The sequence below is a fragment of the Xenopus tropicalis genome, chromosome 5, assembly GCF_000004195.4.
Source record: "Xenopus tropicalis strain Nigerian chromosome 5, UCB_Xtro_10.0, whole genome shotgun sequence".
NCBI classification, from domain to species: domain Eukaryota; kingdom Metazoa; phylum Chordata; class Amphibia; order Anura; family Pipidae; genus Xenopus; species Xenopus tropicalis.
In genome coordinates this window covers 59101575-59128798 of record NC_030681.2, presented here as the reverse complement: position 1 = coordinate 59128798, position 27224 = coordinate 59101575, and the positions used below count along the sequence as shown (strand labels likewise).

Below are 27224 nucleotides of genomic sequence, written 5' to 3'. Positions count from 1 at the left end.
TGATATGTATGTATGTATACAATGATGCATACTGCATGCGCGCCAACGGAGGGGGCGGGGCGGGCGGGTTGCCTAGGGCGCCCAGACGGCTTGGCCTGCCCCTGCATGTAAATAACTGTTCAGTAGGTATTAAAGGAACAGTAACACCAAAAAATGAAAGAGCTTTAAAGTAATAAAAATTTAATGCACTGTTGCCCTGCACTGGTAAAACTGGTGTGTTTGCTACAGTAACACTACTATAATTTATATAATAAGCTGCTGTGTAGCCACGGGGGCAGCCATTCAAGCTGGAAAAAAGGAGAAAAGGCACAGGTTACATAGCAGATAACAGATAAGTTTTGTAGAATACAATAGTGTTTTATCTGTTATCTGCTATGTGCCTGTGCCTTTTCTCCTTAGAATGTCTGCCTCCATGGCTACACAGCAGCTTATTTATATAAATTATAGTAGACTTTCTGAAGTAAACACACAACTTTTACCAGTGCAGGGCAGCAGCACATTATATTTTAGTTACTTTTATACACTTTCATTTTTTGGTGTTACTGTTCCTTTAAAAACAAAAAGGCTTTGAACAATGTGGTACAGTAGTAAGTGATGTGATACAGAAGTAAGTAAGTGTTTTAAGATAAACTGTAGTGGTTTTGGAACCTGTTATCCAGAAAGTTCTGGACCTGGGGTTTTCCGGATAATGGGTCTTTCTGACCACTTAAGAGTGCCTGTAATGATACCTGGTGGTCTAGTGGGGCAGCGGGGACGGCCGCCATCTTCTTTAGGCGCGCGCGCGAACTACACGGCCCTGTAACGCGCATGCGTACTTACATTTCGTCACTCTGCGCGCGTGTGACATCACTTTGGCACCAAATCCAAATATTTAAAGCGCTTCCTGGTCTTTTTTTCATTGCCCAACATAGGTTTTTCTCCCTGAAAGTTCCTGGGTGTTTTCCTTGTATTGTATTGCCGCGTCTTGATCCTTGCCTGTTCTGATTATTTTCGTTTGCTGCCTGGACCGACCTTTTTCCTGTTTGACCACTCTTCCGGATTCCGTTTTTGATACCGCGCTGTCAGCTGTTGCTGACCCCGGCCTGACTACGCTGACTCGTTCCCCTTCTCCCTGCAACACGGTTCTGGTTCCCTTGCTTGCTCAGAACTCTCTCCTTGGGTCTCTCACTATAAGACCTGGCGGCATCCGAGTAGTGAAGGGCTCCTCCCGACGTGAAAGGCGGCTGTTAGAGGCAGAAGCGCGAGCCGAGACCGGACTCTTGGCGCCAGTTCTGAATTTTGGGATACCGACCGTGACAGTGCCTTGTCAACAGAGGCTTGGACCTTGTATCCCACAATTTTATTAAAGAAAGGTCACCAGATTTTTTATGTGAAATCTGAGACCTACACACCCATCGTGTAAGATTGTTCTAAGGCCATGCCCAATTTTTAGTCTCACCCCCAGTTGCAACAGCCACAAGGTCACAGGTACATATTTCCATCTGTATATTTTCCCAGAGAGGCTGCAGTGTAATGTGATTTTTCAATATTACACCACATAAAAGACAATCCAAACAAGCAATAATTCCAAGTTATCATTTATGGTAGCAACTAACAAATATATGTCTTTTTTCCATGTTTACGCACCACAAAAATAGAGGTACAAATGCAATGCAATGCAGGATTCTTGTTTATTGTCTCTAGAACACATAGTAAAATAAAGCAGTGCTAACTTCATGTTACCCACACTATTCATACAAGCACAACTCCTTTAAAACTAATCCATTCCAATAAGGAATAATAGGTAATAAAAACCAGACACTAGTCAAAGGAAGGGAATAAATATGTTAATGCACCTAATTTTGTTATATAAACTACTTACAGTATATCAAATAAAACATAAACCCAGGAGCCAGTAACCTATAACAAGCAATCAGATCAGTACCTACTGATTGGGTGCTATGGGTTGCTGCTCCTGGACAAACTCCAAGTTTGACTGGAAAGTCAGAAAGGTTTTCCCGCCATTTACGATCGTTCGGATACAAAAATTTTGTGACTTTTGGATCGCCAATACGATATTATCGTATCTAATACGAATTTTACCCATTTTGGGATTCAAACTGGTACTTTGATGAATCAGCCCCAATGTGCCCTATTTAAGAATCTTACCAAACTGGAATATATAAATCAGTAAATATTGCTCTTTTATATCTTTTACTTTGAGCTACCATTTTGTGATGGTCTGTGTGCTCCCTCAAAGATCACCTGACCAGAAATAATGCAGCTCTAACTGATAAATGAGAGTAAATGACCTAACATATATGTGTGCCCTTGGTATGTTTGTGTTCACTGTGAATTGTTGATCCCAAGAGGTGATTTTTAAAATAGCAATTTTCTGTTAGGATTACCTAATGCCGCATATTTCTTAACAAGTATATTATAATGAAATGGTTTATTTAGATGAAGCATGGTTTTACATATAAATGTTTTATGCCATATATTTTTATAGAGACCTACATTGTTCAGAGGTATGGTTTTCATTTAATGATTATGCATGGTGCATGGTCCATAAGGAATAAGGAATGTATATCTGTAGTCATATTGCATTAGCCAACTGGGCCATTAGATAATATATTATATATAATATTTTTATGCTCTAATAAACCAGATTTATTTTTTGACTTGCAGGAAATTCCACTTACATGGATGACCATGGTCCTGTTTCTCCAAAGGTACTAATACTGTTTTTTCTTAGTTCTTCATATTAATATGTCAGTCATCGGGGAAATGTAGGTCCCCAGAATGTCCCATAAGTTACTTGTAAATGGGATTTGTAATGTGACAATTGCTTACATCAGAAATGTCATCCTTTCAGACAGAATCTCATGAGGTTTTCACGTTTTCTGCATCCAGCTATACTATATTATAACCTAACCACGGTGTTCACCAGGTATAAAAATAAGAAAGACTGTCTTAAAGCATGGAAGGGTTGACATGTTAAATGAATAATATCCGTTATATTCTGGTGTTTATATTTAACTTTACCTTTTAGCAGCTTTCCATTCATTGATTATATAAATAATACACCAAATTATTAGCAATTAGGTTAGCACTGCATATATATATATATATATATATATATATATATATATATATATATATATATATATATATATATATATATATATATATATATATATATATATATATATATATATATATATATATGTATATATATATATAATATACCGGATTTATTGCAAAAATTTAGTTGTGTATTAAAAAATGCATGAACAGCCAACGTTAGGTTTCGGTCCGTGTCGGGAACTTTCTCAAGGCAACCATGCTTTTTAACCCCATGACCTATTTATACCCGTAGTGACCAAACAAACAGGAAGTGACATCAGTGAAGACATGCCATAAAGTGATAGTTGCAGTAAAGTGAACAATCCATGCTGCAAAGTGATCCGTGCAATAAATTATTATTAAACTGTTATTGTGCATACTGAGTGCCCAAGTATGATCCATGTCATATATATATATATATATATATGGACAGAGAGCCGCACACATAAGGACTTAGCAAAAAAGTGTAAAAATTTATTGAAAAAGATCCAACGTTTCGAGTACCAACCGTACTCTTCCTCAGGGACAAACCAAAAGACCAAACACACCCACCCCCCTAGATATACCCCTCCAAGAAAAAGGGCACCAAAACCTAGTGCTGGTAACCATAGTAACAAGAATAAACAATTTCTAAACAGTGTACAGGACAAATCAAAATTAGACAGGGCAAACTGTGCAGTAAAACAGAAACACCACATACATGAAAAGGATAAAATGTTGCAACAAATAAAAGGAGTGAAATACATGCACGTAACAAAAGTAGCAGACAGTAACCAATCGTGAGAACCACTTAGCGCTGACTCGTACTGAACAAGGGAAGGCAAGGTAAAGCATACAAAAGAAGCACAAAAGTATAACAAGAGCTCGTAAGCATATTGCAGAGGAGCTACCTGGATGATCGTAGCAGGGTAGAACACACAAGGTCCGGGGCCAGTCGCACCGGTAATCAGATGAGCGTCATCACTTAGAGCCTAGGTGTCCCCGTTGCCATGACAACCATAACAGAAAAAAAACCGGCTAGAGGAGCAAACGCTTCCCACAAAAGGCTTAACTCTATAGCAAAAGAATAATACACAGGCAGATTGGGCAAAGGAAAAGAGCCAATGCACAAATAAATATAAAGCCAGGAGTCCAAGTAAAAAGCAAGTAAAAAACAAGCATAGGACTCCACGCTTCACTCTATAACAAAAAAACATGTTTGGGCAGGTTGGGCAGGAGAAAAACAGCATACAAGTATAGCCCGGAGTCCTTTTAGGATTATAAAGGCAAAAATGGATTAACTATATAGCAATAGGGATGCTGTACCTGTAACATTATCACAAGCCCCCATTGTAATATTGTAGATATCAACGGCACCACTGTCAACGCTCATATGGACACTGTGGGGTATTGGCAGTACCATTATGGGCACACCTTACGCCTCTATGGACGTTCAGTTCACCACTGCGGGTGTTGCAGGCCCACCATACGCCTCTGCAGGCGCTCTTTTCACCACTGCGGGTGTTGCAGGCACTCCATACGCCTCTGCGGGCGCTGATTTCACCACTGCGGGTGTCGAGTACCATAGTATAAGTTGCCACTTAGGGCGTAGGCACAATCTTAGGGGCAAATTGCTGCACGAGTTCAGGCGCCACAAGGTATTAACTGCATCCACCACCACAGATCTCAGTATTGTAACCCTAAGGTGCCAATGACAATATACAGTACAATGGGTGCCGATTAGGTATTGAAATAATGATATAGTTATTAATTGGTCAATTTAATGGCCTATACAAGCAGACAATGTGCCAAAAAAATGCAATAATGATGGAACAATGAAAATTAAGGGAATGAGGCTAAAGAGTAAAAAATAAAAAAACAAAAAAATAAAAAATATTAAACACTGAAATATCTGTTGGTCTGTAGGGCCACGGTTTAAGACATAGAACAGGCAGTATCTCAACCCTGTTCCACAGTCGGCTGTAGGACTCTCAAGCTAGGAGTTATCAACCTGAGGACTGAGGTATCTATCCTGACTGCTTCCAAAGGGGTGCCAAGCTGACCAGGTGCATTTACCCTTCCCAGACTCCCAAAAAGAGGTGGGATAAACCGGTGTGAATCCTCTCTTGTTGTCCTCAGAGTACTATCATATACCATTGTAAGTTATATCTGACTTAACCCTGCATCACCATGTGTATCTGACAATAAACTGTACTATAGTTCAACTGCAAGAACCTTCTGGCATCCATCTTTGCTAAATTGCACTGCACACAGCTACAGTGAATTTTAGTTTCACTACACCCTTGCTCCGTATGGTCTCTTCCATATAGCGAAGTCCCATCCTGTCTCTAAACTACACTAGTCTGGGTTTTAACTATTTTATAGCCAAATAGGGGTTACATATAGATTTAATCAAACAATGCTACTAATGTTTCAGATGCCTCCGGAGCCTTTCTTAAAGTGAAACATATCAGAGTGAACCCATTGATAAACCCACAATGGTGCAAAAACCAGTTTGATGTCAAACTGTACATGTGAAAACATCAACTGTGTATATAGAAAGAAAATAAATAAAAAATAATAAAGTGATCCACAGAGTAATGAAAACAGAAAGTATAGAACAGGGAAGTGAATGGGACAACAAAGAAAATGAAATACGATTACTGGACACCTTATGCTGAAATGCAACTCCCATACTCAGAGAAACGTGTGCGCTCTTTAGAGTTACTGCATAGAGACCAAGATAATTAGACTGCCAGAGAGTATTGTAGACATGTAAATATAGCGCATGGGCCCTCTGTGTATGGGGCTGTTGTTGCTATAGAAGACACAGGCAGTGCGTCATAATTACCAGCTGCTGGGCTACTCCCTCAAGGGGTGGTTGGAGCGGAACAGGAATAATCTGAGGCAAAGTGCCCTAATAGACAACTTCAGGTTTGCTTGCAAGGTGTGCAGTTGGAGTGAATCAGGAAAGATGTAACTCCCCTTGTGTATGTCTACCATGCTGGTAGCAACTTAGCACCATGAGTAATGATAAGTGGGATTTAAACTAACTACCCATTGGTGGAGTAGGGAGAGGTACGGATGGTTCACAGTATGATTGTGGAACCCTTACTCCGCCAGTGGTCCATAAGTCAGTACTGTGTTCCCAAGTAACTCCGTAATGACCTCTTTCAGTGCTGGTTTCTTATGGGCAAGCTTGGAGCAAAAAGTGGAATAAAGCTGTATGTGATGTGTATATTCTAGGGTTGTCGCATTCTCTTTTTTTCTAGGAAATAAACATGGTTGTTGCCTACAGCTAAGATGTCCTGGTAGTGCTAGTAACAGAAAATAAGGCGTATCCACCTGTTAGCTCTCAGGGTGAGGGAAAATACGAAGGGAAAACATTATGGCGAAAAGAGGAGGCTATGTAGCAAGATACAACACACATAATGGGAACAGAAAAAACATGTTACAAAGACAGAAGAAATTATGTATTAAAATCAGTAGCAATCATACAGGTCCCTCTGGGGACTAATGTAAAAACTTAATAAACACCACTCATAAAAAGTAACAGTCAGTAGTGAGTGGATAGAGTCATAATATCCTTACACTGCAGACTGGTAATTAAATCATTTCAGATAAAAAGAAGAATAGGATACAAGTTCGTCCAAACCTTAGGGGCTAACTGTATTCAGTCTGTGCATCCACTTTAATACTCTCTGAAGCAGTAGTCTCTCCCGGTCCCCCCCAAAACTGGAGGGGGCACAAAATCAATGATCATACAGCGTAGACTCTCCAGGGCAGTGATCCCCAACCTTTTATACCCGTGAGCCACATTCAAATGGAAAAAGTGTTGGGGAGCAATACAATCATGAAAAAAGTTCCTGGAGGTGCCAATGGCAGCTATAATTGCCTATTTGATAACCCCTATGTTGACTAGAAGCCTACAAAAGGTTCTGTTTGGCAATTACATTTGTTTTTTATGCAACCAAAACTTGCCTCCTAACCATAAATGCTAAAATAAGCACCTGCTTTGAGGCCACTGGGAGCAACATCCAAGGTGTTGGCGAGCAACATGTTGCTTACGAGCCACTGGTTGGGGATCACTGCTCCAGGGTATGTTTATGTGTCAGGAAGTGCGGTGCGACCAGAATGTCAGCTTTACCTGTAGCATGTGCTGAGCGGTAGTGATGTGTGGGTCGAGAAAATCAACCCTAACCCTACTCGACCTGGCTCCCTCCCTTTATAGACCCATGCCCGCCCCGCAAGGGCATCACAAAAGGGGCTGGGCTTTCCGGGAGTGGCAGTGTAAAGCAGGCGGGGTCGGCGAGTGGAAGAGTTCAGCCCGAACCATCCGGCAACCTGCATGTGATGTGCTTGAGGTCATCCTGAACCCGACTGACCCATGGGTTAATCCACGTGTATCGGGCCGGCCCGCACATCACTACTGAGCAGATAGCCGACCTATGGTTTGCCATATGGTTATGAAATGTAGTTACAGTCTTACCGATATACATTTGCCCACAGGGACACTTGATGAAGTAAATGATGAACTTCGAGGTGCAAGTGAGTCTATGTTGAATTTGAATAGTGCGACCCGTGCAGATGGTTGAAGGAAGGGCCAGTTATAAGTGAGTTACAGGTGGTACAATTATTGTGTATTGTATCATTATGTATGTGAGTGTATAGAGTATGTGAGTGTAAGTATAGGTTGTGTGTGCTGGGTTTACTTGGCAGGGTTTAACTTGGATGGATTCTGGTCTTTTTTCAACCCTATGTAACTATGTAACAATTGGGGCATTTATAGCAGCCCAGTTTCATCAGGGGGAGCCACGTATTGGAGACCTTAGACTGGTAATATTGACTAGGATCTGTCTTTACCAGAAGGTCCCGTAGTTTCTTGCCTCTTTTGTACGCAATGCATGGGGGGGGGGGTTTCAGAAGATAGGAGGAAGGTGGTAGAGTATTGAGTTAATAAGAGGTTTTTTATCTGGGTTGTAAGTGGTGGTGAAAGTAAGATGCTCATCATAGGAATCTTGATGTGACTCATCTTTGGTCTTCAACACCTGGTCTTGTGTGAGTGTTAAGGCTTGCTCCATGTTAGCATCCAAGTCCTGTGGTTTGTAGACTCTTTGTAGAAGCGTAAGGTCCAGGAAAGAGGTAGACAGTTCATCAATATTTGCTGTAAAACGTATTGTAGAAGGGAGCTGGTTCAAAAAAAAAAAAAAGGTTTTGATGTTGGCTATCACCTCATTGATTTTGATAGTTTGGCTAAAGGTAAAGGATATAACTCTTGTAGTTTAAGTAAAATGTCACCTGTGTCCCTAATGTACGTGCAAGAGTTCTTGACTAGCGGTTGTAAGAAGTGGTCAAAATATATTGAGGTTGGAGTAGTTCTGGGCACTGACTATGAGTCGTCCCGGTGGTGCAGTCAGACTTTTATGCAATGTGTATAAATGGGTTCTTTAGTGAGTAAATTAAAGACATCAGTGTTAATGTAGCCACTGCTCAAACCAAACTGTAAAGTAGTATTAATGGTTTTTTTAAAGGTCCAAGTAGGATCCCTGTCAAGTTTATGATAGGTGGCGCTATCAGATAGTTGTCCAAAGATTTCCTGCTTGTAGTACTACTCCCCCCTTATCGGCTGGACTGATTACAATATTGGGGTTCTGGGATACACTCTTAATAGCTTCTTTTTCAGCCTTCTTGAGGTTTGGATGGATGGGACCTGGTTTGGGGTGTTTGCAGGTTTCGTCCTTTAAAAGTCTAGTGAATTCCTCTATGGACTTAGGGGTATTGGGTGGGTCATACTGGCACGGGGCCCTAAAAGTTGCTATAGGGCCATGTGGGTTGCAGAAGTGTTCTTTTAGTTTCATGGTGCGCTGAAATTGATGGTTTTCAATCATTACAACAAGTGATTGTGTCATGAAGTGAGAACAAAGGAAAGACCTTTGGATAAAAGATTCAGTTAAGACTCAGATAATGTACATGAGCTAAGGTTAAACACTACCTGTTCTGTGGTTTTGTGTTTCTTGTTAAATGGGTGCTTATGCCCGCTTCTTCTCTTATGGGGGACCGGGTGTTGGGTCCTAAAAAAACAAACTGGGAAGAACCAGGGGTATGTGGTGTTAGTTGACTAGTTGGATTGCATGTTGGTCTCCCCATCAGAAAACCTCGTACCCTAACAAATGTGTCAGAATCAGAGGTGTTGGTCGTGTAAGGTGAGGATTCAATGCGGTCTGTGTGGTTCTCCCTCGGTAAGAGTGTCACCCCCCGTCAGCAACCTATACACTTGTCTATTCTGATTGTCTGCTGTAACTGTATTCACCGTCTGTATATGTAACTCAGTGGTATCAATCACTCAATCACCAGGAACATCAGGTCCATGGAGCACTTGTTCAGAATCTGGCACCACTTTTTGCAGAAATCAATTCTGTTGCAACTGATTGTAGGGATGTTGCGAACCCTGATGTCCGGGGGAATGTGTTGTCAGACAAGTAGATCCCATGTAGTTTAAGTTCGAGAAGTAGATGGTAAAGATCTGTGGAGTGATGTCCAACAGGCACTCGCGTAAAATCTGTTAAATTTGTCATATATATATATATATGCCAATTTGGTAAGATTCTTACTGTCAATACAGTATAGGTATTGCTGTCAATCTCCTCTTAGTCCATAGGATCCAGAAGCCGGCACGCATACCTCTTCAACTGGAGGTGGAGGTGGAGGGGGGGGGAAGAGGCCCTTTGCCTGCTTTTTGTCTCCAGGCCACAAACTTTCATCCTGGAATGTGACACTGTATTGTGCTGACATGGTCCACTACCTGCTGTTTACTATTTTTACTATTAGTAAAAATCTGCTGCCAGAGTTGTTTGTGCCTGGCAGTAGTGATGAGTGAATCTGTCCCGTTTTGCCATAAAATTCGCAAAACGGCAAGAAAATTTGCGAAACGGCGAAAAATTAGTGAAACACATTTGTTGCTATATTTTTTTTGTGCCCGTGTTTTTTTGTCACCTGCGTTTTGTTTGACGCAACTGCGGCCACGTCCATTTTTGACAAGCACACCACCGCCCCAAATACACTATTCGCTGCCACCATCTATCATTAACAGGCGATAGAAACCTAATTACCCAAATGTATCACACACAAACTTTCTTACTGCAGTTAGGGTTAATTCTCACTAATTTAACAGGACACTAGCAGCCACAGGGTTAAAATTACAGTCAAACCCACCCCCCTGCTAGCAGCCCACTAGTTAATTAGCATCTACACAGAATCTGCCCTCTACCCAATACACATACACACAACCAAACAGTTAATACACCTAGGCCTGAGCAGTCATACGAGGTACGTGGGAATTGATATAGAGCCAAAGGACTAAACTTATTAAATTTTATATTTAATATTACAAGGGTAAACAGTGCATTAAACAGATGTTACAAAAGAGACATATACAAACAGTAAATAAAAGGGAATACAAACACAGAGAAAACCCTGAGAACATTACCGAGTGATCTGTTGTGTCCTCTGAGGCAAGAGTTTAAAGTCCTGAGCCCATCCCCCAACATAAGTTGCGGCCTCCAGAATGAGCTCAAGAATACCGGGGCATGCATGCTTTTATCCCCCGCCGGGCCCCTCCCTCATTACCGTATGCATGAGGAGGGAGTGCCCAGGAACTGGTCACATGACCCCTTTGGGTGGTCCCCACCCACCCTCTTTAGAGAGCTGTACTTCTCATGCCAGTTTCTTTTCATATAATATTGGTACTTGCCAGTACTCAATATTATTATGAAAGTAGGGAATTGTTTTAACCTATATGTGGGCGATCAAAATGATACCAAACATGAGGGGCGTCTCATGTCCCAGCCCCCCAGAGACCATCCCCCCTAACTGGTGGGTAAAGGTAGTCCCTGTTTGGTATCTTTCAGAAGCATGCGGCCCCCTCATAAACCCTATATGTTTTATGAGTATGGGAACCCTAAAGCAGAGGAGATATGGACCCCTTTCTATAATCCATATTTTCTGTATGCTGTTCCCTCCTGCAGTTCTAGGTCCACACTTTGTCTCTCTTTGATCAACAGATCAAAGAAACCAGCTTCCTGCCTCCACGGGCTGGCCCCGCATTGTCTGATGAAGTTGTTGAAGTTGTCGCCCTTTCTGCAGCCCTGGTTGTGTCTTTAGGGGATATTTGTGATTTACCCCCTACTGGGAAGGGTTTCCCTCAAATGTGGATTTCAACCAGACTTTTCTAATTTTAACCCTTTACACTGCTACAACATGACACCTTCTTCCTAAACAAAGAGTTGCTTCTCTTTTTCATGAGATCTGGTCATGGTCAATTGGGAGTATGCCATCTTGGCATAATTCAGTGTAAATATAAATGGTCTGCTCCATAATTGCTGGTTAGTAATTTTTGTTCACCAGAGAAACATGTATGAGGTAATTGATGTTATATTTGGCAATCTGTATTTTAATATGTTTTCCACAATTAGGGCAATGACAAACTTTGGTTTGCTTTGTCGCCAGCAAAAATTTGGCTCCCTATAATTTGGGTCTCTATATCTTAAATCTACTAAAAATCATTTAACCATTAATTCAATTTAATAGTTTAGATTGTTTTGCCTCCAATAAAGATTAATTATATTTTAGTTAGGATCAAGTACAAGGTAATGTCTTATTATTACAGAGAAAAAGGAACTAATTTTCAAGAAATTGACACATTTGATTAAAATGAAGTCTAAGGAATGTGGTCTTTCTGAAATTATCTCTGAATAAAGGATTCCATACCTATATTATTATCCTGTATTTACATATATAAGCCCGCAAGTGCCCACACCCCCAAGTGACTTTAATTGCTTACCTTTAACCCCATGCTGGTGCTCCTGTTAGGAGAAAACCGCACCAGCCTGGGGTACATGCAGCAAGCGTTTCCTCTTCCTTATTTCTTCTGTCTTCAGAATCCATGAGCTGGCGCATGCGCAGTAGAGTGAGAAAGCCGACTTTTTTGTTAAAGTTCGGCTTTTTACTCTACTGCGTATGCGCAAGCGTGTAAAGACAGAAGTAGGAAGAGGAGACGCTCGCTGCAGGTACCCCAGGCTGGTGTGGTTTTCTCCTAACAGGTACAGTTAGAAAACCTAGGTTGTCACTGACTTTCACTAAAGGGATGGTTCCTTTAGGGCACTTATAAAAGGTTTCAAAATTTCCCAAGTGCCGCACAACCCTCAATATTTGGTGCAAGTAGTCAAAAAACTGTCATAAACTTACCAGGTATGCTGTTTCTTTCCAATTTTTAAATGCTTTCATTTTGCCCAATATTTCACATCTTCTCTCAAATTCTCTCAAAACAGTTCTGTACTCCTATTCTCTCCCTTTCTGTATGGCTTTCTCTAGAGTCTGTATCTTCTCTTCCTTATATTCTCTTCTATTCTGTTTATTTTCCTGTTCTCCTGCCTTTTCACTTTTTTACCATTTTGCTTCTTTTCACTCTTCCCAATGCTCCATTTGCTTTTCTTCTACACCTTCTCTTGCCCTGCTCCCCTTCCTTATTCTGTCCTACCTGTCTCCTGTGGTAAAGTGAAATTATGCTGCTATGTATGGAGAACTGCAAAGTCCAATATAGCTCCCACAAAAAACTCCCATTTTCCCATCCTGTCTTGCACTTGTTCCCTCCCTATCATCAGCCTTCCCCTTTGACTCTTTCCTGTGTTATGCTGTGCACCATTCTCCTGTACAATACTGGACACTCTTTTCCACCATTTAGTGATATATATCCACCATTGACTGGGTGGTGGAGGTATTATAAGCTCAATATGTGGCTGTCCCAAGAAGCTAAATTTAAGAGAAAAGTCTTACAAGCTGTTATTAATTCATAAATAAATATAGATAGGCATCCAGTTGTCCCTCCCTTCTGTTTTGTTATGGTAGCTCTCATGTTGCTAAAGTGCTGCCTTGTGTAGCTTGGGAAATAAAGAAATTTGTCCTACTTACTATGGATGCACCCACACTGAAGGATTTGGCCTAATCCCAAACCCTAATTAACATGTGGTAATTAGGATCGGAAGGAGTTAAAAAATGTTTCATCTGACAATTTAACCCTTTCTGGATGCTAATTAGCATATGCTGATTTATGCTAATTAGGATTCAGATTCGGTGCGGCTGGGACAGCGGATTCGGACAAAACTAAATCCTTAAGAAAAAGCCTGGATTCGGTCGAATACCGAACTGAATCCGGGATTGCTTGACAACAAAATATAGAATTATTAGCAAAAGTAAATTTCTAATTGACCAAAATTATGGACAGATGATTTAACTATATAGGCACTATTTAAATTAACCATTAACACATTGTTGCATTTGATCCTTAACTGTATGTTAGTTGTTTGCTAATTTTTTTCTTGCATTGTTGGTTAGCAGTGTAGAGTGCAGATGGACTTTCACCTAAGCTTACAGGGCCCCGTTGAGTGAGTATTTGAGAGCTACTTATTTGGTAAAACAAAACCAAGAACTATAGTATATTTTTTGTCTGTATCTTTGGCAAAATAGGGACTCCATCACCCATTAATCACAAAATCAATACCCACAACATAAATGGACTAAATAGTGTCCTAAAAAGGAAAACAGCAATTCTGATTATGCAGATATGCAATATGACTAAATTATGAGTCAATTTTTCAATTTTCAAAAACTTATTTTTCAAAACATTTATATGGCAATTACAGAAACTAAAAAAAAAGACTGGCCATCACAAACATGTTGCATTTTAAACTGAATGTAAATACCCTGATCAGGCGACCATTACACTATTCTAAAAAGCTACTTACTTGGTTTCAGTGTACTCTCAAAATTGATAAAAATCTAAATTTTTCAGAATTTTTTTTATAAACCTTTTTATCCTAGAACCTTCAAGGATTGTTTAAAATATTATTGAAGGGCTTACTGAACTATGGGGCCGATTCACTAAAGGTCGATAAAAAGAGCGCTATTTATAGCATGCGTTAAAAACATTATCACTTCTTATTTTTTGCGACTTAACCCTCGATTTACTAAAAGAACACGCGTCATAATTAATAAGTGATGTTCTTTGCGTTATTTAACAAGCGATAAGCGGTTTTCTTGCGTTATTTCCTGCCGCATGCAATATATTTTGCCGCATGCGATATTTAGCACGTACGTTATTTACGCACGTAACCATTACTTTCTGAAAACTACTGTTCTGAAAATTACCATTTCCCTGAAAACTGGAGGATACATCACTCTAGGGCCAAAAATCCGACTGCAAACAGCCATGTTGTGTTGCCAAAAACTAAGGAACCGGAATTTTTTTAAGGACCGCCTGCCCCAAGTAGGTGTTAATATTCGCACAGATTAATGCCATATTTTGCTTGTTTAACGCTTCATATGCTTTTGTGAATCATGTGTTAGTACTATTTCTATTTGCTAATTAACGCAATGCGTTAGAAATAATGCTTAGCGCTGATGTGTTTTTTTGCGCATGTGAAAATCTTCACAGGGTTTGGTGCACAGCCACTCATACTCAGCATCCTGCCCACTCCCTACCCTCTGACCCCCCCACCTGCCTATATCCCCTCGCAGGTAAGAGAGTGGCTGGGCCATATCTTTTCATTAACTTCTTAATTATAGAGGAAGCAGAACCTGCGATCTGGGCCCCCCACTGCCTTTATGTCTTATATGCAAATTTAAGCAAAATGTAGACAACATAATCCTCCAGTTTACAGCACCCCAGACCTTACTTCTGAACATGTTAGGGGGTGCTTAGGAAATTAATAATTTTACATATTTCTCCTGTACTCTGTGGTGACAAAGGGAGAACCTTCCATGCCCTTATTTGAGTTAATTGTGTAAATTGGATTTAGTTTAGCACACAGATACTGTCGATAATCCTTAGAAAAAGTAATGATCAGGTACTGAAACTCAATGACCCCTTGAAGTGACTGGTTGGGTTTCTGATAGCATGGGGCTTCAGCATCTTGTAGGGATATATGAGATTCACGCTAGTTCAAACCACAGAGGTGCCAAATGTATTTACCGTCTGTTGATAGAATTGCTACCTCAGCACGTTAATACCAACAACATATTAAATCTACATCCTGTATGGCTAATTAGCAGTTAATTTAGATGCATCCTGCAGACTGAATTGATTTATGTGCTATACCTACAAATTATTATCTCATCAGCAAACATAATAATAGCCAAAACTTCTATAGCTAGGGCAGACAACCCAGGGGATTGGAGGCAACTCTGCCAGGTGCCCCTCTCAAGCAGAAAGGGGGCTGACACTAAAGTATTTATGCAAACGTTACCAAGCAGGGAGGAATTCAATAATTGGACCCAAGCTATATATTTGTCTCAAAAACCAAACTTATGAAGAGCCTTCCAAAAAAAATCAATTTCCCAAAATCAAACACTTCAGTAACATCTAATGACAAAATTACTCTCATTGTGGAATATGTAAATTTGCTCAAAGCCTCCTGCTATATAGATATAGTGATCTTCTTACCAGTCTGGAACCCAGTTTGATTCCTATCTACTAGCTTAAGAATAAAATTATTAAGCTGGGGCATGGCTAGCTGCCTAGCATGCTAGACACAAAGTAGAGAGGCTCTGTAAAGTTCCATCCAGATTCACTCCAGAGATCAGCCTACAGACATGGGTAAACACGGAAAGAGTAAAGAACAGCCGTGCTGCACACCAAAGTTTCTGATATTGAGACCAGGAATGGCGCTGTGGAAAATACAGTAGATGCACTAATATCTGCCTTCACATGACATGATCAAATTAAATATACGTTGCAGAGATGCTTAGATGATTTGGATAACAGAGGCAGATGGTGCAATATAAGGATAAGGGGGCTACCTAAAGGGTAGGAGCAATTTACAAAACATTGTTACGCAACTCTTTAACCAAATATTGGAAAAAGAATCTACTAACCCAATTAGCATAAAAAGGGTGCATAGGGTGTTAAGGCTGCGCGGCCTACCCATAGAAAAACCCAGAGATATAATATGTTGCCTACCCCACTTTTCGATAAAAGAGGAGATTTTACAAAAAGCCAGGAAAATAAAGCCATTAAAGTACATGAACGTGGAGATAATACTACACCAAGATTTATCGTGGTATACATTACAACAAAGGGAACAAACAATTTACAGGAAAAAGGGATAACGTTCCGATTGCGATTCCCTTTTAACATTCAAGTGAACAAAGAAGGGGAATCAGCAACACTTAACTCACATGAGGACCTGGCACCATTCTGCAGATTCTGCAACATTGAAGAACCAGATCTAACAAAGTGGATAAAATTCTCGCAAACCCCGAAGATTCCACAGCTCCCAGGAAAAGATGGATGGATGGAAGTGACAACACCTAAAAACAAAATAAGAAGAAATAGACAAACCCCAGATAAGAGAAATCCAAAAGAGAATTGAAAAAGGCACAGGACTTAAATTGAAGACTCTGTGGATGAGTATAAACCTGGGCTGATCTAACTGTATATATGTTAATGAGAAATTGGTTAATAATGTTGGAACTGGATGGAGACTTTAAAGACAGTTCCCTTTCTCGGTACACCCCCCCACCAGGGGACCTAGCAGAAAATCTTCTACTCAGTCTGAAACTTCAGCCAAAAATAACCCCACTGATAATACTGAGGTTAATGAACATACTTATAGCACATGCTTCAAAAGAAGCAATGGTTTAAAAATGGTTTAAACGGTTTTATAGATGTTGAGATCGGTAGAAAGAGCAATTTAAAAGGAGCAAGATGACTGTGTACCTGATGAAAGTCAGATTCATGGTGTGGGTAAGGATAATGCAAATTTCAAACTCTGCCACTGTGTTATTGCTAATGTCACAATGCCACTACTTTTTGACACCGGGGCAAAGGTTTCCATTATAAACGCTGCTACATACAATGCACATTTTTGGCATTACCCACTCCAAGATACACTAACTTGCTTAACAGGCTACAGTAATACCCAAATTTCAGTCTTGGGCAAGCTATCCTTACCTGTTACACACCAAAACAAGCATTAGGGAAGCTTTACATTTTATGTCACTGAGAAAGGAGCAAACCTACTGGGGCTCGACTTGTTTCATGCACTGGAATTTAAAGTTCTTGACCAGACAAATGCTGTAGACACTGTCTGGAAGGAATAATATCCCCTCAGGCCTTTAATGGACTGGGTCGCATATGCAAATTTTCTCACAATCCAAGGGTGAACGCTCAAGTATCTCCAGTGATGCAGTCCTTGCGCAGGCCCCCTCTAGCAATCAGCGCTGCAGTAGAAACAGAACTTAATAAGCTGTTGCAGGAGGATATTATGTATGTATGTATGTATATCTTTATTTATAAAGCGCTACTTATGTACGCAGCACTGTACAGTAGAATACATTAATACAAACAGGGTGTTAATAAATACAAGATAAATACAGCTGCAATGTTAAGAGTCGAGGACACAAGAGGATGGAGGTCCCTGCCCCGTAGAGCTTACAATCTATATGGGAGGGTAACTAACAAACACAAATAGGCAAATATAAGTGCTGCAGGTTACAGTGGGTGACACTACAATATAAGTGCCAGTTCCCTGGTCAGGTGCTGGGTGAGTGCTCCAAAAGGTAGTCTTTAACTTTAGTTTTAAAAAGACAGAGGGAGGATTCCCTCCGGAGGAAATCAGGGAGGGCATTCCAAATGTAAGGGGCAGCAAGGCAGAAAGGTTTAAGGCGGGAAACCGCAGTAGTAGTGGAGGGCGCAATCAAACGATTGCTCTGCGAGGAACGAAGGAGTCGGCCAGGAACATACGGAGACACAAGGGAAGATATGTAGTGAGGAGCAGAGGAATGGAGGGCTTTGAAGGTTAGAAGAAGAAGTTTGTAAGATATTCTTTGTTTAATAGGAAGCCACGATAAGGACTTTAGCAGGGGAAGGGCCTGAACTCTCCTGGATGAAAGGAGGAGAATTCTGGCAGAAGTATTTAATATAGACTGTAGGGGGGAAAGATGGGAGTTAGGGAGGCCGGTTAATAGCAGGTTGCAGTTTCATATATTATAGAACCACTTGTCTCTGCCCCATGGGTCTCAAACCTAGTAATTGCAAAAAAAAAAAGGATGAGCAGATTCGGCTATGTGTGGACTTACGTCAGGTAAACAAAGCAATAATACCCGATTGTTACCCTCTGCCCACTCTAGAAGATTTAATTTCCCAATGCCATGGGTCAAAAATTTTCACAAAGCTGAACCTCCATCAAGGCTATTTACAAATACCCATGTCTTGTCAGGCTAGAAACCTGACCGCTTTCATTACACATCTAGGACTTTTCAAACACATGCCATTCGGACTGTGTTCTGCCCCAAGCTGTTTCCAGAAAGTCATGGTCTCTGTTTTTGCAGGAATCTCTGCGGTAACAATTTATCTGGATGACATAATTATCCATGCACCCTCTCTGAAGAAACACAATGCAATCCTTGATCAGATGTTCCACAGGCTGATGGACTATAACCTCACCTTGAATGAAGCAAAATGTGTTGACTTTGTGGGTCATAGATTATCATCACTGGGAATTCAGCCCTTACAATCCAATGTTGAGGCCATACATCAATTGCCTGAACCAAAAGACCAAAAGAGCAGAAATTGCTTCTTTTTTGGGATTTACAAACTATTATTTACGTTTTGTAGCTGACTATGCAGAAATCACAATACCATTACGTGCCTTATTAAAAAAAGATGTACAGTGGGAGTGGACACCAGCTTGTTCCCAAGCAGTCTGTACACTGAGGCAGTGTATTGCTTCAGCACCAACCCTTGCACATTTTTCACCAAATGCACCTTGTGATGCTTCAGCCGTTGGCATAGGTGCAGTCTTATCACAGATTCAACATGGAGTGGAGCACCCTGTTGCTTTTGCTTCTCAAGCTCTCTAACGCCCCTAACGTCCTCGCTGTCTACATCAGGATCAGGCCATCGTCCTCTGCGTATTCACAGATGGTCAGACAGGTTATATCAATACAACTTTGAAGTCCGCTACAGACCCGGAAAATTAAATTAAGTTGCGGATTACCTGTCCTGTGTGGTCCTCAACCTGAGGAGACAAAGACTTTACAGGAGGAAGAAGACAGTCTGATGATATCCAATTCATTAGTCTTTACAGTTACTCCAAAAGACTTGGTGACCTCATCTCAGAATGATCCAGTGATTCAAGAAATACTAACATACTTACGCAGAGAATGGCCATCTGTTTAACATTTTTACTGCCAACGACTTGCGAGGGGACATGATTACTCTGTACAAGTACATTAGAGGGGATTATAGGCAGTTGGGGGATGTTCTTTTTTCCCATAAAAACAATCAGCGCACCAGAGGTCACCCCTTTAGATTAGAGGAAAGGAGCTTCCATTTGAAGCAGCGTAGGTGGTTTTTCACGGTGAGGGCAGTGAGGTTATGGAATGCCCTTCCTAGTGATGTGGTAATGGCAGATTCTGTTAATGCCTTTAAGAGGGGCCTGGATGAGTTCTTGATCAATCAGAATATCCAAGGCTATTGTGATACTAATATCTACAGTTAGTACTAGTGGTTGTATATATAGTGTATGTATGTGAGTGTATAGATTGGTAGGTGTGGGTTAAGTGTGCTGGGTTTACTTGGATGGGTTGAACTTGATGGACACTGGTCTTTTTTCAACCCTATGTAACTATGTAACTATGTATGACGGGTCCCATACGTCGTCGGCATTTGAAGGATTCTCTCTGAAGCGATGACAGCCCTCTGGGCAATGAGCCAGGGGGGCTGTCATGTGGGTCCTGCGACGTGATCGTCACAGGACCAACCTAGAAGCAACAGACGCGATTGCATCGCATCTGCTGCTTCCTGCTTCCCCCCAATGCTGCCGCCCACTGAGATCCTGCAGCCTGGAGGACAGAGCCAAGCGATCGGTGCTTCAGGACAGGTAAGGTGTTGGGGTTTTTTTTGCACTTACACACACACTTATATACATTTATACACACTTACATACATTTACACACACTTACAGCACACAATTTAGCAGGTTGTTTTTTTGTTTTTTGTTTTTTTCACACTTATATACACTCATATACACACTTACACACTGTCACACAACTTTTACACATGTATACACAAACACTTTGTTTTTTTTGGGGGGGGGTTGTTTTTTTTTATTTTACCACTTTTTTTTTAGTTTCTTTTACCTAAAAACTGTTTATTTTGACAGCGTGACTATTGGATCAGATATTCTGACCACTAATATACTTATTTTGTTGTTTCACTGATTTGCACAATTTTTGTGGTTTTATCGCATTTTTATCCCTGTATAAGTGTTTTTAGCATAGCTTTGCCAGGTGTAACTTTGGTGTACAAAAATAACTACCTATTTTGAATTCATCAGAATGTGTACTTTACAAAAATATATGGTTTTCTGGGGGTCTCTGTATAGTTAGGGGGTCTTACGGCACATAATACGCTGTCAGGGGTCTCTGTATGAAAAGCTGAGCTGGCAGGCGAGAAATCCATATGCACTATTTTCATTTTGGGGTCAGTACATACCGCAGACTTTGGTATATCTATGCATATTGGGCATCAAACTGTTCAGTAGACCTCTGGTGTTCCTATTTGGGGTGACTTGCCTTTGTACGCAAGAAATTGTGTGAGATAAATGCAGCAAATTGCAACATTTTTGTGCGATTTTCTAAATGTCATAAAAATCTGCAAACTTAGGAAAGCTTTACAGCTTGGTACTTTGGAGCAAAAAGAAATGTTTACCCATTGTAGATTCGGGGGGATGTGTACTTTGCAAAAATATATGGCTTTCTGGGGTGAGTGTACTTTTTTTGTAGCATTATCCCACATAAAGGATGTAAATGTGTTGATTTTGCAGGAGCTGAAATGATAGATCATATGGGGGTATGTTCCCATTGGGGCCCCTACATGCCAAATATTTAGGTAAACCTATACATATTGGGCATCAAACTGTTCAGTGGACCCCTGGCGTTTAAATTTAGGGTGTTTTATCTTGGTACCTAACACTATGTGGGAGATAAGATGCTGCAAAGTGGAAGCTTTGAGGGGATTTTTGGAATTGTCATCAAAATTGCTAACTTTAGAAAAGCTGTGCGGCTTGGTACTTTGGAGTAGAAAGACAAGGGTACCCATTTTAGATTCGGGGGAATGTGTACTTTCCAAAAATATATGACTTTCTGGGTGAGCGTACTTTTTACTAGCTTTATCCCACATATAATGATGTAAATGTGTTGATTTTGCTGGAGCTAAAATAACAGAAATGATAGATCATATGGGGGTATGTTCACATTGGGGCCCCTACATGCCACATACTTAAGTATGGCGTTCATATTTCGGGTGTTTTATTTGGTTACTTTATGACCTGTAGGAGATAAGATACTATAGACTGGAAGCGATTTTTTAAAAATTTCACACATTTTGATAAAAACCAATAACTTTAGGAAAGCAACTTGATAGTTTGGAGTAGACAGACAGTTGTGCCTATTCTGGATTCCCCAAAATCTGTTCTTTCCAAAAATGTACAATTTTCTGGGATAAACCTTCTGTTAGTGGAATTTTTGTCCTGTGCTGCTGGGAGTTTTTGACCTACACAAGTAAGAAATCTCCATAACTATATATATTTGGTATTAGCACGTTCAGGAGACATGGGACTTTCCAAATCAGTTGTATATTCGTGCATAAAATAATTTTTGTTTCTAATATGTGTGTTTATATTATGGAAAATTTGATTTTTTTTTTCATTTTTAGATATTTAGAAGCCTATATCTTGTTACAGAATTGGAATTACACAAAAATCTACCATATTTTGAAAGCTTAGGTTTTTCTGAAAAAAACAATATATTGTTTTCCTGGGTAAACTAAAAGTCCTCCCGCGGAAATGCCCCTAAAGTGAAACAGTGCAAAATGTTCAAAAACTGGCAATACAAGTTCCGCTTTGACCAAAACAGCTGGCAGTAAAAGGGGTTAACCAGGACACCTTCAGTCATACTACCAAGTGAGAACAGAATGGTCACCTTGGAAAGATGTTTGTTTAGTATGAGGACACAGGGCAATTATTCCAACTGCACTAAGGCCAGCAGTCCTCAGGATGGCCCATGAAGGGCATTTAGGTGTGGGGAGAACAAAACAGCTTTGTAGAGAAGCAGTATGGTGGACTGGTATAGACAACCAAATTGAAACCTTGATTCGAAACTGTGAATCTTGCTTACTCACTGGGAAATATCTGAAGAAATCTGCTGCTCCACTACAAGTTAGGCCTTTTCCACAAGCGCCATGGGATACAATTCAGCTGGATATATGTGGAGAAATCTCTGTTGCACCATAACACCAGAGGTACTTGTTGGTCGCATATGATTTGTACTCTAAATGGCCAGAGGTAGCTACAGCAGGAATCATTACCTCTAAAGTCATCATCACAACCTTTAGAAGGATGGTTGTCAGGGTGGGGACTTCCACTAGCAGCTAAGTCGCATCTTACAGTAGCTCCGCTATTAAGTACCCTTAACGGCCCACCCTGATCACCCCAAGCGACACCAAATACACCTACCCCAGTTCCTCTTGGACCGCTGGACCGGGTGCGTTCAGAAACAGTGGCGAAGCTGGGGCAGTTCGCGTGCGGAGCGAGCCAAGATGGCACCCGCAGCCCCACGCCGCCCGCAGAACAGCCTGCATCTCCCCCTACCACGCTAGACAACCAGGAAAATCCTGCATCCTCCACGTAAGATATCCTGGAGGCAATCGCGGCCTGCCAAACGTCCATCACGGCCACGCTGATGACAAAAATAGAGGAGGTAAGAGTGGAAATCTCCCTTCTCAAACAAGATGTGCAGGCCATAAGAGAACGGGGGCATTAGAGGAACGCATAAGCACCCTAGAGGACCGCACAGCTCCTGTCCCAAGTGAGTTATCCCAAATGCAGAAACTAATAAAGCAGACAACCGATAAACTGGAAGATATGGAGAACAGGCAGTGGCGATCCAATATAAGGGTAGTAGGCCTACCAGAGAGGAGTAAAGGGCCAAACCCAGAAATTTTCGCCGAACACTGGATGAAAGACTTACTGGGAGCAGAGATATTCTCACCACAATTTGTGGTTGAGCGGGCCCTCCGGGTCCCTACAAGGCCACTACCACCGGGCACTCCCCCCGCCCCTTTCTGATTAAATTGCTGAATTACAGGGACAGAGACGCTGCCCTCCAGACCGCCCACCGGAAAGGCAACCTACTCTACAAGGGAACAAGAGTCTCACTATACCCATGGGCATAGTCTACAGCATGATATTTCTAGCCAAACTGCGTGTTGTTGATGGAGACAAGGCCCAGATATTTAAAAAACCCGGACGGGGCAATCCACTGATTGGAAACACGGCACAGAACGCAGCCAGCACAGGCGAGCCCTCCACGCTCCCACCCAAATCCCCGCGCAACTAAGCAAGCAGAATCTGGAGTAGTGAGTATAATGGCCTCAATAGACCCCGCAGGTCCGTAAGTTACAATGCAGGCATGGGGGGGCAACACCAGGGCTAGTTAAGGGCCCGGGAGCCTACACTAAACCTACTTTTTCAGAGGGAACCCGCAGTGCAAATGCCCTCTACATCCCAAATAAAAACAGAGGGGTACAACAGAGATAAGTGCACAGCTGGGGCCAATACCCAAAGCGGACAAGTCTGTTAAAGGACACAAATTGAAGTTGAGAATGCTGTCTCTACAGCTGGACTGAGATGAGACACCAGTTTATGGTTAAAAGAACCAAGGAGAACTGACCTGGTCAAGCTCTCCTCAAAGCTTCAGTTACAGTTACGGGAACAATGTATCTCCATGTTCGGGAGGGAATACCGGGAGGTGGGCACTTCGGGGATTTTTTGTTATCTACCTTTTGCTGTTTTTACCTTTCTTTTCTCTTTCCTCCCCCTAACCCTATGGGCTTCCAGTGCAACCCTACTATGGGCCAGCGGCCAGCCTGTGGGTACCTATCCTGCACTTCACAACCTTATTACACAAACACACATCGAATATGGCAAACAGTAAAATCAGACTAGTATTATAGAATGTCAAAGGCCTTAACGACAAAATCAAATGTTCACTAGTTCTAGACCACTGTAAAAAACTAGGAGCAGACATCATGTTGCTGCAAGAAACACAACTCATAGGCCAGAGAGTTAGGGCCCTCAGGCAACACTGGATTCACCCCACTCTGCACGCAGAGTACTCCTCCTACTTGAGGGGTGTGGCAATCCTCTTCAGAAAGACCAGCCTCCCCTCAATAGAAAATACAGTCTCAGACAGATATGGCCGGTAGAAATGACACAGCTGCTGTAGGGGACTGGCTCTGGGCATCCAACTTAACGGATGTCTGGAGGTGGTCCCACCCAAATACACGGCAATTCTCCTGCCACTCTCTCACTGATAGATCTGGCACTGGCCTCCCCTCCAATCCTGCAGTTGGTGAACTCAATTTCCTGTGGTACCAGAGTTTGCTCTGACCATGCACCAATACAGATGGACCTCATAGTCCCGGATGGGATGGAGGCGAGCCAGTGGAGACTACCACCCAGATGGATCCAGCAGGAGTTTGTACAGAGGGAATTTGAAAGTCAATTTAAAACATACTGGGAGACTAACTTAGGATCAGCATCAGAGCCAGTGGTGTGGGATGCGGGCAAAGCTTTTGCCAGGGGAACGTATATCTCCCTGATTAAAGAGGCGAGGCGTAGACTAGACGCAACACTCACAGAAGCCAGAGAGGCCTTAGACGAAGCAGAGCGGAATTACACTAGGAACAACTCAGTAATGGTAGGAGAGGCCCTCACGACAGCGCAATATCAACCTAGTATACACAGAAAAGTACTCTCAAAGGGAAATCAAGAGAATAGCAAACTAGTACGAAAAAGGCGACAAATGCGGATGCCTACTGGCCATACTCTCTAGAGAACAGACCCAGCTGACAGCAATCCCTAGAATTCTGACCTCAGAGGGAAATGAGTTATACGAGCTAGACCAAATCCAAAATGAATTCACCGAGTTCTACTCCGAACTGTATAAATCTAAATTTCAGTACCCAAGAAGCCCTCGCCCAATACCTAGATAATATCCCAATCCCCAAACTCCCCAGAGAGGGATCAGAACTCCTTAACCAAGACATCACGGTAGATGAAGTCGCAGAGGCAATAAAAGACTTCCCCATGGGTAAGGCACCAGGACCAGATGGCCTACCTATTGAGTGGTACAAAGTGCACGGAGACACCATAAACCCACAACTGGCAACCCTTTTCAATAAGATCCACCGGGGGACCCCGCTCCCAGAGTCCTCCAAGCTAGCCACCATCACACTAATTCTAAAGGGGGGCAAACCACCAGAAAAATGTGGATCATACCGACCGATCTCTCTCCTGAACTCTGATGTCAAAATCCTAGCAAAAATTCTAGCCAATTGCCTAAAGCAGCAATAGAACAGTTAATCCACCCGGATCAGACCGGCTTCATGCCCAACAAAAGCACAGACGACTATATACAAACATTATCACAGTACACCAGAATCCGGGAGAGAGAATAGTGGTGTCCTTGGACACAGAGAAGGCCTTCAATACAGTAGAATGGCCCTACCTGTGGCAAATTTTAGCAAGGTATGCTTTGGGAGAAAAATTTATAAAATGGATTAAAGCCCTATATGATACACCTAGGGCCAGGATACGGGTAAACTCAGGTCTGTCACAGTAGTTCAGTTTGGCAAGGGGAACCAGGCAGGGTTGCCCGCTGTCACCCTTGCTTTTTGCCCTCACCATAGAGCCCTTGGCTATACAAATCATTGTGAACCCCAACATAAAGGGACTCAAATTGCAAAAACTAGAAGAAAAAACTGTCACTATACGCAGATAAAAAGTTGATATACCTGGCAGACCCGAGGGAATCCCTGTCCGAACTCCTGCATGTGACGGGCCGGTTTGGGGGATTCTCAGGACTGAGGGTGAACTGGGAAAAGTCCCTACCCAACTTTGAGATGTACTACTACGCAAGTCAACTGGTGTTCGCCTGGTGGTGGCTAAACCCCAATCCAAACAATCAAGCAGTGGTACTAGAGGCAGGGGTGATCTCCTCCTTTGAGGCACTAGCAAACCAATTGCACAGAGGTACCTCATCCATATACCCCCTCACACCTGTCATGAAAACAGTAGTGACAATATTCCAAAAAACTAATTATCTAAATGGTCTAAATGGACAGTACTATGGGGCAACGAGGCCCTTCCCTATCTCTGTGTAATACCAGATGTTAGCACCTGGGCAGCAGCGGGGGTGAAACACCTTGGGCATATAGTCTCAGCTGGGGGTTTTAAGCAGTTTGTACAACTGCAGACCGAATTCGGGTTGCATAACCTTATGTTGTTCAGGTTTCTCCAATTATGGCATGCGCTCTACACCCAATTCCTGGGTAACGCCCCCAATATAACGGCAACAACACTAAAGCGTTACCTGAGGCGCCCTGACCTTACCAAACAGGTTAGCTGGTTTTACACTATCCTTTTGCAGGATGACTTTGATCCACCCAGGCATTTCGCACACAAGTGGCAACAGGACTTCCCTCAGTTAGACGAGGCTACCTGGAAGGAAATTCTAAGTCAAATACCAGATACCAATATATCCTCCAGGGATACGTACATACACACAAAGTTCCTAAACAGAGTATACCTGACACCTCACAGGCTGGCCCAAATTTACCCGGGTTATCCGAATGTATTCCCCAAATGTAACATTGAGCAAAGCAACTACATGCATATTTTCTGGGACTGCACAGAGATTCAAAAGTTCTGGACAGAGTTACTGGACTACAGCACCACAGTATTAAATCAGGGAGATTTAACCAGCATGGCTGAATCCTTAATGGTTTATTAGAGCAGGACGTCAGTGTTATAGTGAAAGACAATGGAGAGTGATCAGAGACCCCATGGCGAAATATCTGTATATGCTGGGAAAAGATGGGGGTGAATGAGCACAAGGTGTGTACGTGACATGGAATCATGTGTGGCCAAGTAACACACCGTCTTTTTTTAGCTGTGCCCTATACAGCCAAGGTAATGATTTTTATTCAATAACAACTTATAATATTTAAATTTCGGTCTGTT

General features: G+C 41.8%; 1 protein-coding gene across 5 annotated transcripts in view; it reads left to right on the top strand.

Annotated features, from left to right (window-relative positions):
• The window catches only part of ust (uronyl-2-sulfotransferase), a 95679-nt gene that overhangs the window by 34325 nt on the left and 34130 nt on the right, over positions 1-27224 (top strand). For all 5 annotated transcript variants that reach the window (XM_031902125.1, XM_031902123.1, XM_018094281.2 and 2 more), the window contains exon 2: positions 2668-2711. In XM_031902125.1, coding sequence (XP_031757985.1) covers positions 2668-2711 — 44 coding nt within the window. The remainder of the gene's footprint in view (positions 1-2667; positions 2712-27224) is intronic.